This window comes from Dufourea novaeangliae, unplaced genomic scaffold, assembly GCF_001272555.1.
Source record: "Dufourea novaeangliae isolate 0120121106 unplaced genomic scaffold, ASM127255v1 scaffold67, whole genome shotgun sequence".
NCBI lineage: Eukaryota > Metazoa > Arthropoda > Insecta > Hymenoptera > Halictidae > Dufourea > Dufourea novaeangliae.
In genome coordinates, this window is record NW_015373941.1 from 3,996 (window position 1) to 16,634 (window position 12,639).

At 35.2% G+C, this 12,639-nt stretch overlaps 1 protein-coding gene across 1 annotated transcript; it reads left to right on the plus strand.

Moving 5' to 3' along the window:
- The first annotated feature begins 2,251 nt into the window (after nt 1-2,251).
- LOC107185675 lies at nt 2,252-12,012 on the plus strand. Its single transcript, XM_015573412.1, has 17 exons — nt 2,252-2,521; nt 2,583-4,162; nt 5,114-6,398; nt 6,692-6,712; nt 6,806-7,030; nt 7,204-7,390; nt 7,476-7,739; nt 7,823-8,187; nt 8,408-8,660; nt 9,174-9,227; nt 9,433-9,738; nt 9,828-10,214; nt 10,285-10,546; nt 10,625-10,837; nt 10,912-11,052; nt 11,203-11,309; nt 11,602-12,012. Exons 1-17 carry the CDS (start codon nt 2,259-2,261, stop codon nt 11,851-11,853), a joined length of 6,165 nt encoding a protein of 2,054 aa, XP_015428898.1. The 5' UTR covers nt 2,252-2,258; the 3' UTR covers nt 11,854-12,012.
- The last annotated feature ends 627 nt before the right edge of the window (nt 12,013-12,639 follow it).

The following is a 12,639-nucleotide window of genomic DNA, read 5'->3' on the forward strand; positions in this document are numbered from 1 at the left end:
AGGGTCGCCATCTTTAAAAAGGGTGACAACCATCTTGGACCATTTTTCACGGGTTGTTGACACGGGCAGATCACAGCCGGTTGTGAAAGTGTTTCGCGATGTAAAATCGTCTCGTAATTAAGTCGGAAATAAGTAGCGGTCGTTTAGAAACTAGAATTAAAAAGCGATACCGGTTCATTCGTGCGAGATTAGCCTAGCAAGTACTATTTTAGAGGAGTGTGTAGAAAAAAATTCGCGGTAACTAGCGTCTGTCACGAATATAAGTGATCTTGACAGAGAACAGTGCGAGAATCTTATCGTATATTTATCCGAAATTTTTTAAAGGAAGTATCTTTTTATCGGTTGTGTTCTTTAATGGAAGGAAAACATTGAGTTGCCTCAAGAGGGAAGATACGAATGTATTGAAAATACATCTCATAAAAGGAAAATGGTTTCGTGCACATGGTGACACCTCTGGTTAGTTTATGAATCCTATAAACAATTTGACGTATTTCGTTCAAAAGTAAGTAATTTCGTTTGATCGTGTCCGTAATTATCGCTGTGGATTGAACGTTGATCATGAAATTACGTATTGAAAGCGAGGTCCTTCGAAACTAAGTATTGCGAATATTCTACGAGGTTCAAATTCGCTGGTCAGCACCTTACAATGGCGAAACACAACGTACGTTTACTTGAATTTTTGTAAACATTATAAATCGTAGCGAATAAAATTAGCGTATTCTAGTATTATGTATTTTTATTTTAATTTCAATGCAATGCATGGTGTTTACCTTTATCTTGATTGCACGTTTTTTCGTAAATAACGTCTGTAATTTCATTTATCTATTACTGTTTATCTTCAGACCTAAGATAAACGTATTGTCATAGTAAATATCGTAAATGGAACTCGCGACAGTATGGGGACATTTTTTTTCAGCGGAAGTGATTTTTATCAGAGAGCATGAAAAAGAAACTCAGCTTTAAACATTATATATTTGTTTGCTAGAACAATGGTGAAATAGAATTTTTATTTTTTTCTTATTATATACACATTTTGAAGATAATTGGAAAGTTTTAGGAATTTTAAAATTGGTAATTTAATATAATTAGAATATTACTGATATTACTATTTATTTAATCAATAAAAATATTCACATAATTAATGTATTACAAGTTTAAAATATTGTGTTTTATTAAAAAAGATATGAAAAATATATCAGTATGTTATACTTTTAATGCAGCATGTTTATGGAAGATTTGCATGGTTATTCTATATAAAATACATTCCCTTTAATGGTGAGAGTAAAGATATATTTTCTGAAAATTAATATTTTTTATTATAATAGCATATATATTTTTATTCTGGATGCAAAATATTGAAAACAGTTACTCAATAAGAAAATGTGAAGTTTGCACATTATACATTATATATTAGCAATGTATTACTTAGTTAAATCATACTCTTAATATTTCTTCTTAAGTTTTATGCATGGAATAAATTTCATGCATAATTGTTTACATTTTGAATAACAGACTTAATGTGTAATAAAAAAATTAATGAGTGAAAGTTTGCTACATTAGCTTCATTATTTATTTTAAGCTACAGATAACTTTAACCTACTATTACAAAGGCTTGCACATTATGTATAGTGAGCACATAATATAAGATCATAACATGTGCATGCTTCCACTTTTCATACTTCAACTACAGAGAAAGGATTCAAGTATTGATTGCAGGAGCATGGTGTGCTATGGCAATGGGAGGAGGGTGAAACCCAGACAAGACCCCACCTCTATATACTATGCCTTCCATTTAAGTCTAACTTAAATCATTTCAGACAATCACAGACAGACAGACAATACCTAATGTAATCTTATAATAAAATGCTTCACTAATGCTATCAAAGAATAAGCTTAGTATATCAAAGAAGTATTATAAGTGTTGTCAGATCAATGACCTGCATATAAATGTTCAATGACTATACATTAATTTTATATTAAATGAAAAATAATGTAATAACATTTAAAATAATTTATGAAAATTAATTTCTGTTTCTACTATCTTATTTTTTCAGATTATCAAAAAGATGATTAATATACAAAATACATGAATGACAATGGGCTGAAATATATTAGACTTTAAAACTCTTATTACTTTTATACAAGTGGGGTCCAGGTATTGATACTGTTTTTTATTTATTATAATGTGGTTTTTATACTGCATATAATTGATGTAACAGTTTATGTTTTCTTTGTTATATAAAGGAGAAAAAAAAGTCATGGCAACAGTTGAAGAAAAGAAACGAGTTGGTGGCTCAAAAGTATCAGCCATTGCAAACATCTTCCAATCAAAACCACAACTGGACAATTTAAGTCATAGATCCAATAGTATTCTGTCAGATGGTTTCAAAGAACCAGCTGTACCTTTGAAAGAATCTCCTACACAAGTCACAGTTGTTAGGACTGAAAGTCATGTGGCACGTTTCAACAATGCAAGGGCACTTTTTGAGAAACTTGGCGAAGAAAATAAACCAAATAAACCGTGAGTATATACAAAAATAATATACAAGTCACTAATTACTTATATTTAAAATTTTCTATAGGGTCGACAGAATTGCAAAACCCAGCAATTTACATGGTTTAAGGTCACGTTCTAGTTCAGCAAATTCTGGATCAGGATGTACATCTCCAGCCAGGTCACCTCGTCCACGATCTCCATCACCACCAGGAACTAGAGATCATTTGAGTAATTGGAGTGCTAGTGTGCCAGCCTTGAATGCGGAAAGACATTTCGAAAATGGACATAATCATGGTTTCGATAATGTGCCAGATAAACATAAATCACGATCAGGGTTTGGGAAATTCGACAAAAATTACGGCAAAGAAAATCGACTAGATGACCGTCCAGAGAAACCAGAAAAACCTGAAAGGAGACTCAACTCAAAAGAATTAATTGAAAAGCAAAAGAATTGGACTAGTCATTTCTCGAAAACTAGGCCAAGCAGATACAATTCAGATCCAAATAGATCCCTGGTTCAAAGTTCTTTGAATCAGAGTGCAAATAAAGTGAACGTTGAAACTACTTCCGCGGGGCACGCACAAAATGCAACAAATACCGATAATGAAGCGAAAAGGCCCATAGATATCGCAGCTAATCCAGCTACAAGATCTGCAAGCTTTTGCTCCATTAGATCTTCAGCCATATCACCCCCTCCGCCACCACCGCCAACAAGGAACTCTTCAGTTTCCAATGCAAAGAAAGAAAGACCGGCTAGTATCGCGGCTGTGTCTCCTTCGGATCTTCCAAGTAGTCCAGAGTATGCTACTATAAATAAATATTTTGATACTTCACCAACTATTCCAGAATATGCGATCGTACAAAAGAATACAAATGTACAAAATAAACATTTCCAAAGAAACCAAGAACAACGGGACGTTTCGAAGAATGTTGTTACATCTGCGTCCGAAAGGACGCAAGATGTGTTTATACCGGAGTATGCGGTTGTACAGAAGAACACTGCGGCCAAAGCACATTCACGAAGCGCAGACATATCAAAAAATACTTCTGCTCAACACTCAAAAGGATTCAGTAATTCAGAAAGTAATCTGAGTTCCAAAAGCGCTTTTGCAAGCTCAAGTATTGATATTTATTCACAATCGAAATCGCATGTTTCCTCTTACGAAAGAAACTCTGATATATCTAGTCCGACGCGGAGTATGTCGATAGAGAATATTACTAGTATTGCCTATGAAAGTAAGGGAAAAAAAGATAGTGACCTGCTTGACACACCTGAATATTTAAATTATCCTTCGAATTCAATACGTTCACCGCCAAAAACTTCTGAATGGAGGAACGAATGGTTAGCTAAAAACGATGAAATTTTGAAAAAAGCGGCGGACCTGAAAAACTCTAGAGAGATGTTAGATGTAGAGGCTAAGAATGAAATCGTAAGACCTGATCCAAGACCGGACTGGGCCAGATCTTGTATAAATACCGTGAAGAAAAAGGATAGTCTGATGGATGAAAGGAAAACAGAACCTTCGAAATCTCCGGATCCGGAATTAAGACCACCTTCTGGAGGTACGGATAGTGCTTCTTCTAGTATGAGCTCCCCTAGCTCCCCTTCCAAGGATAGTAAAGAAGAGAAGGCAGAGAAGGAAATGTCTGAAAAAATTCAAGCGGGTATAGTATATAATATGTGAACCACTCTCAGTAACATAGCTTAAATCTACATCTATACAAACATACGTAATACATTCTATACACGTTTGGATACTCAATTTATTGCAAAACAAAAAACACAAATTTAACGCAAATTCATTATTTGGTAATTACACTGTCTATTTTTTTTTTCTTTTTTCTCTCAATTACCGGAAAATAATTCTTTAATAATATATTTAAATTTTGTTATTTTACCGTGGCATTCTGCCAAAATGCGAAAAAGTAAAAGCCCAGGAGGAAACTCTCCTCCTTCCCCTTTTCCTCCTCTTCTTAATCTTAGTTCCTCCTACTGGTTTCAACAGTATTATTTATAGAAATCTCTGTGTATTCTGTTCTGCTTCTGTCTGGTGGTACTTTGCAGCATTTTCGTCAGAAAAGTATTTTCCGAATTCGAATAATTTTTTTACCAGTGTTTAGAAAAGAACATTTGTTATAAATTAATAGTTATTATCGACACATACATTTATTGTGTGAAATGTGCTTTTGCAGAAATACCGAATATTTCGTAATGTGGTTTTAAAAATTTGTCACTTAAATAAAGATAATGTTAGCAATGTGTAACGATAAAGCATAAAAATTTTGTGCAAAATATGTGCATTGTTTTACGTGTTGTATCAAATACATTTTCGCCAAAGTTTGTCTATATTGCTCATGCAACAGACTCTTCTAAATCATTTACTTATACAGTCCTTATAAAAAAATATATTTAATTTCTTTATTGTGCTATTATACGACTAGTTTAACTTTCTAAACTCTATTATTCTGTACATAACAGAGATACAATTATCATGTGTCTACGACTACTTTGTATTGATTGTCGAGGTATCTTATAATGATCGATTTTAAGCATTTATATTTCCTTATAAGTGCATCTTATATCATTATTATATCATTGTAATATTTTTCTTCAAGGTCGAAACAGTTATGATTTGGAACCTGAAGAGCAAGAAAAGCCTGCAACGTATACAGAAACTATTCCTGAGAAGGATAATTCAGATAAAAATTCAAGATTTAGTGAAACAGATACAACCACAGTTATTCGACGTTCTCATGTACGTGTTGATTTTCAAGCAGCTGGTCTGGGACAGCGGCCACCGTCCGTTGTTAGTTCAGATCAAGAATATCCACCATTAGAACATAAAGATATACCAATACCTTCGCCATATGCAAAGAAAATGCAACAGAATCAAGAATTGTCTACACAAAACAATGAGGTTAAACCTCAAACAAAAGTAAACATAGAAGAAAATGCAGTAACAAAAACTGATTCAACAAAAATTTGCCATAATAAGATATCTCAAGATAGTAATCATGATCATGCACGAGCTAATTCAGTGATCACAGAAGTAAATCAAAATACAGTCTTAGATAATAAGTCGAAATCAAATATTACTAATGAAAGGTATACGTTTTCCGAGAGTGTTTGCCAGAAGACAGTGTCCAATGCCAAAAACGATCAGATAAAGATTTCTATGCGGGAAAAGATAGCGAAAAATAAGGAAGAAGTATCTGGGAAACGTTCAAGTTTTGCTGAAGTTGATAATAAAGATCAAACAGATAAAGCCATTTTAAATACAAGTCTAAGTTCAACAATCTCGAATGTCCATAGTAATGAAAACTTGTTAGAGAAACCTGTTAGTAAAGAAACAGAATCAGATGAACCTACACATCACACAAACGCATCTAACTTTCTTTCAAAACTTGGTAGCCAAAAGGAATATGTAACACTAGCAGGAAGTACAGTAGCATCGCCCAAACCAAGTTCCCAAACAATAAACAATATTTTAAATAGGAGCATAGAAGAGTCAGATCAACCTCAGACAACTTGGGAACAGGAAAAACACAAAGCTGATCAGTTAGCTAAATTACGATTACAAGAAAGTAGTTCTACAAATTCAGTCCAACAAACGAATATACCTCAAAGTGTGTCACCGGTTCTTGTATCTCAACATGCAGATAAACAGCAAATCAACGAACATGTTGTATCTGAAAGCAGTCTACATGAAGATAGTGATTCTAGTGACACTAAAACAATAACAAATTTGGAATATGCTCCAGTGGACATGCAACATGTTACTGATCACAATGATGCTAAGACTACAGTGGAAACTCCTTCTAAAAGTAATCTTATTCAAACAGTTCCTGTAACACCAGATACTATGACTGCTGATGAAGCAGAAAATCTACTGAGTTCTCGGTAAGTGCCTAATCTAAATAACCGTAAAATATACATAATTTTAAAATTAGATTATGTTTCGTATAATGTAAACTAAGGTCAAATGCACCTAATTCAACATAGACCTTTATTTTTACATACAACTGTACTTTATTCATATAATAATTCTAGTTGCGTAGCAAATGATTTTATGGCAACATGCAAGAAGCTTAATAATTTTTATTTCCTTGCTTTAAATTCTAATATTTTTCACTGTTCATGTTCATTTCAATGTGACTTCAAACAAACACGTTACATTCTGGGACAAAATACAGCATCCTAGAGAAAAAGATAAGGTAGGTTATTGTATTGTACAATGAAATGTTTAGTTCATTGACATGATATTTAATTACGAAAGAACAAACTGAATCATATGAATAATCGATTAGACAAGGATCAGCTTTATTGTCGGATGAGGAGGCGCAAGAAATAGCAAGGTTATTGTCTCCTACTGTGAATGCTGAGGCTGTAAGTGATGGAAATTCTATTGATAAGAATAAAGAAATGGACAAAGAGAGGGAAAGGGAGGATCAAGATAATACACCAGATTGGCTATCCGATGTTCTGTCCGCTCCTGATACCAGTCTTATTAATAGCACCACAAATGATTATAGGTGAATCGTTTGGTCTTTTGTTTCATTCATTTCATAAAAATATTTTGCGGCTTGCGCTATGACCTTATTTCCATTAGTTTCATTACGCGCACATAAAGTGGTCTAGCACAGGTCACAGGTACATAGACGATGTGAATCTATTTTTAACAAATTTAAATCTTTGTACTTTTTAGTTTATCCCATAGATCACGTAGCGATTTAACGATAGATTCGTTAACGGAGAGTCAAGTGGGTTCTGTAACCGGAAGTGAAAGTGGTCTTCTTGGGTCAGTTAGTAGTTTGAACGATACTCATGAAACTAATGATGATACAGAGACTGAGCATCAAGATGAATACATTCCTCCCACACCAGGAACAGTAGTAAGCTCTACAAATATGATAATAAAAATTTTCTCTTGTTAAATTAAACTTTTAATGTATGATATACATGATAACATTCATTCAGGTACTGGTAGAAAATGGGGTGCATTATTTTGAAGATGGACACTTTTGGATGGAAGTTGCTGGAATACCGGAATCGGACGACGAGAAGGAAGACTACCCAGTAAATATACCCGTTAAAAAAATGACTAAAGTTACATTTGACACAGGACCAATGAGAGTTTATTCCACGCACTCGGTAAACGAGTATGATCGTCGCAACGAGGACGTGGATCCCGTTGCTGCAAGCGCAGAATATGAACTAGAAAAGCGGGTGGAAAAGATGGAGGTACTTACATCCAATATATACCCACTTCGTAGCATAGTATTTTATTTGAAATTCGTATGTAACAACAACAAAACGTTTATTAGGTATTCCCGGTAGAGCTGATGAAAGGACCAGAGGGTCTGGGTTTAAGTATTATTGGAATGGGAGTCGGCGCCGATGCGGGACTTGAGAAGTTGGGTATATTCGTAAAAACCATCACAGAGAAGGGGGCAGCCGCGCGAGAAGGCAGAATACAAGTAAACGATCAAATCGTTGAAGTGGATGGAAAATCTTTAGTTGGGGTTACGCAAGCTTACGCAGCCAGTGTTCTTCGTAATACTTCAGGTCTTGTACGTTTTGTGATCGGCAGGGAACGTGATCCAAACTCGGAAGTAGCTATGTTAATTCGACAAAGTCTTCAGGCGGATAAGGAAAGAGAACAGCAACAGCAACAAGCTAATTCTGCTAGGTATAAGTCAATAAATATGAACATGATTCTTTTAAAATAATTTCCCAATGATGGTTTATCCTTGCTCGCTAATGTCCATGACGACAATTTATGGCCACCCTAATGATGGCACGAGGCCTCTTGGGGTACTGAGGGAAATTAAATACCTTTATTTATTCATAAACTTCTCACCGAAAACATTTAAATCATAGTAATGTAAATGTGTTTGCTGTTTCTGCAGGAAACTTAATTTTTCGGATGCTTCGCCCGACGGTCAACGGTCTGGTGAAGACATTTCTGTTGGAGGCATGGGTGCAATACCAGGTTCTCCAGCTATGTCCTCGTGTTCGGAAGGGGAACCGCCGCATAGTCCTATTGAAAATTATTTTTCTGCTTCCGGTCGAAGTAGATCTCCTATTATCAGTTCGTCGATGCCACCGCATACCCCTACTACACAAAGTGACGTTGACAGCTTGAGACTGCTTTTGGAAGAGGTAGTGTACTTTTCTCGATAAGAAGGAAAAATATATTGATAAAAATCGTGTGGTATACGTAGTGTTTTATATGCTTAGTTGAAGATTTTGATTGATACTTTTTCGTTCCTAAGATATTTTAGGCCTCTCGAGTTAATGACTAATGAGAAATACATCCTGTGGTCTCATTACTTATCACGGAATAGTTTCCCTTGTAATATTAAAGAAAGACCGACGTTACTTTAAATTTGTAGTATTATAGTTTGTATTATAGTGCACTTTTGATTACGTTATTATTGCACCAAGTATATCCAGTATTATACATATATATTCTTCCTACCTCCATAGTAGTGTATAGAATGTAAATTCCTATGAAATTATGCATTATAGGATATTGTATATAGATGTATATATGTTTTCACTTACATTATACTGCTTATTTTATGTATACATCGGCACATCTTCATAGGTTCATAGACGTGAATATGTTTTTGGTTTTGCTTATGCACTGTGTTTGTTGTTCGCTGCTTGCAGAGTCAGTATAAACTAGCATTAGCAGATGGAGAGGTGGAAAAGCTCAAAGCTAAGGTAATCACATCAGACTTTTCATAAAGCAATTTGTGTTTATATATCACATGCTTTTGTCCATGAAATCATAACCTGACCCTTTATTTTGCTGTTCTGTTATATATTTCATTGTATGTTTATAAGTATTTTTGATTCGCTCGTGTATGTATTGTAGTACATATATGTTGCAATGAGTTGAGTATCATTGCATACTTTTCCTTTGTAGCTTGTAGACTTGGAAAACAGTGGAGCAGGAAGCGAGGAATACGCAAAAAAATTGCGTGAATCTGGCTTACGACTTCATGAATCTGAAAGAGCGTTAGGCGCTGCCAGACAGGACTTAGGAACGGTACGGGAAATGCTTTCTCAGGCGACAGCACAGAATGCTGCTTTACAACAAAAGTATGCACGAGCAAGAAGAGCAGCACGTGAACTACGCGCGGATATTGCTGCCCGAGACGAATTCTATGAACAGTTGTTACAAGAAAAAGATACAGAATACAATGCTCTTGTGAAAAGTTTAAAGGATCGGGTACGTTGATGGATATGATTGAAAAGATACAAATTAATAGACTTCATAAACATGAATCGTACTAAAACATGAATTATTTATAATATTAGGTAATCACGTTAGAAGTGGAATTAACAGAGACACAAAGAAGGTTTGGATTGCCAGTGAGATTGCCATATGATGGTACAACAGCTAGGATAGTTACTCCCCAATTATCGCGCCGACAGTTACCGCCTCCTCCTTCGTCAAGTAGTTGCCAGCTTTCAGACACAGAGACATCAGATCTTAGTAGCCCTGACGACGGAGACAAAACTGCAACGGTAGAGAGAAAACTGCCGCTACCAATACCAGTCAAAGAGGAATTAGATAGAGCCGTACCTGCCCACCGACTTCTCGATAACTCTGCGGGGAAAAGTAAGGCTGAACTTGCTAGCAGAGGAGGTCTGGCAAACCGACAACTTCCTAAACGATCGGGAGGCCTTAGTAATAGCAGTTCCGTAAGTATATATGATCTATAATGTATAATGGGGAAAAAATAGCTGTTTTCTTAATGTAATCATTGTTTAGGATTACGGTTTAGACGAATCAGGTGATAATACTGACGAGGATTCTTCTTCAAAGCTTCTTTCTCAAGATGCTAGTAGTAGATCGCCAAACGATTTGACGTCGAAACAATCAAATTTGAGTTCCTATTCCAGTAGTTCTTCGATTAGTTCATTGAAGAGTAAGCACATGGAATCGACGCATCCAACAGCAATTCGGCAACACAGTACTATTAGTTCGCAAGTCCGAGCTTTGACGGAACAGAGCTGGCCACAGTCTCAGAAAAGTACCTTCTTTTTCATTTCTCTTAAATAAGCTATGAAGCATGAAACTCTGGATGTTAAGTCGTGTTAATTCTTCGTAGATTTGACTGGACCACCAGCATCATTAGCAGAACAGTTAAAGCAGGTTCTAGCAGAAAGAGAAAGACGACTTGGTGGCAATGACATGTCTTCTTCAAGAGAGAGTTCTGGAGACTTTAGTGATTTAAACAATCCGCACAATAATGATCCAACTTTGGTTACTCATCATTTAGTGGAAGAAATAAGACAGGCTGTGAACGAGGCCAATCAAAGAGGTAGCGTAGTTCATGATTTAAGTTGACGGAGTAAATGATACAGTTTCTTTGCAATATATTGTTTATCCGTACAGCAAAAAAAGTCGCCGTTCCTTCATCGAATTTAATTGGAAGCAGTGCTACACCTTGGCATCATCCAGGTAGTTCACCCTCCAGTTTATCTTCTGGTGGGTCAGTAAGCCCACCTGCTGTTGATCCTAGTCCATCTAAAGCAGGTAATATAAATATATGTACCATACAGCCTAATCATGAAATGTTTGTCGATTCTTCATGTTGTTGATACTTTCACTTTTCTGTTTTTTTTTTGTATGTTTCATTTCTTATAATTGAATCCCTTCCTTGTATAAACAACGTTACAAATCTAGATACGACTGAAGTTTGGTTGCCTCCTCATCCAAGCGACTTTGGTTTAGGTGACAAGAAGTCTCACTTTTGGCAAAATGCTCCAGTTACGGATTGGTCCAAGGAACAAGTGAGTTTCATACCACCTTAAGAGATACTCATCTCATAAATCAGCGTTTCCCAAACTTTTCTTACTACAACGGAACACTTCACAAAATCCTGAAATTTTAACTGAACACCTAGGTTATTTTGTAGGGTAGTAGATAATAAATAAAATAGACGAATAAATCTATGCGTTGAGAAAACAAAAACAAAACTAATTTTTTACGGAACACTTATTCACTTTCCGCGGCACATAGTTTGGGTAACGCTGTCATAAGTGATAGTTTCATTACACTTATAACTTGAAACACGGCACATAGGTTTGTCAATGGTTAACCGGGATCGGCTTGGAGCGTTACGCACCACGTTTTCTCGAAACTGGTATCAACGGTGGGAATCTTTTACGACTAGAGTCTCGCGACCTCAAAGCTTTTGGCATTTATGCAGAAGAGAAGTCTCATTTGAAGCGGAAATTGAAAGAACTAAGAGCACAGGCAGATCGTGAACGCAAAGAAAGGAAAGAAATTGAACGGATTCGACGAAAAGCAGAAAAGGCTGCAAGAAAGAAATAGTTTGTGCGTACATTTATGTACCTATGCCCTTTATAAAATGCAATAATATTGCACAAAGAGTCGGTGACATATGGAAATCTTGTGTATGATATTCCAGTGATGTTCGTAATGTATGTATTTTTCAACTCTTCCGTCTTGTATTTAATTCTTTAGCGCGTCTAAGCAGTCACAATTAAGTAAATATTCTTATTCGGATTCTTAGTTATCCGAAAATCTTAAACTTTCATTATTTATACTCTATTTAAAGGAAATAAAGCATGTATGATTGTGCAAGTATGCCTATTACGCCAGGCGTATGCACGTGATATGTATGTATAAAACTCAAGCCATTTAGGTAATGTGTAATAAACTTTCGATTGTCTAGTGTTTTTTTTTTTTAAATAATTGTAAGTAGTTCGTTGTCGTAAGTTTCGTTGTGACATAAGTTTCATGTTACTAAACTACATTGTTTCTGTATTTATTTTTACTATCGATTTGATCGTATAATAACAATTTTTCATAATGGACCTTACAAAATGTTAGTAAATTATAAGTCTAGTGTAACTATTCTTGGGAAAAAGTGACTGTTTGTTATCATGTACGTCATTAAACTATCAACGAATTTGTAATTGGTCCATACGATACATATTATAAATTTCATTTGTAGATCAATCGAATTACAAAATGATTCTATTCTTCACTATTTATTCTATACAAATTCAATCGATCTATACGTTTCAGAACATCGGTGAATTAATTGTATTTTTTTAAAACGATATCAAAATGAAGTATTACCGAGATCATGTT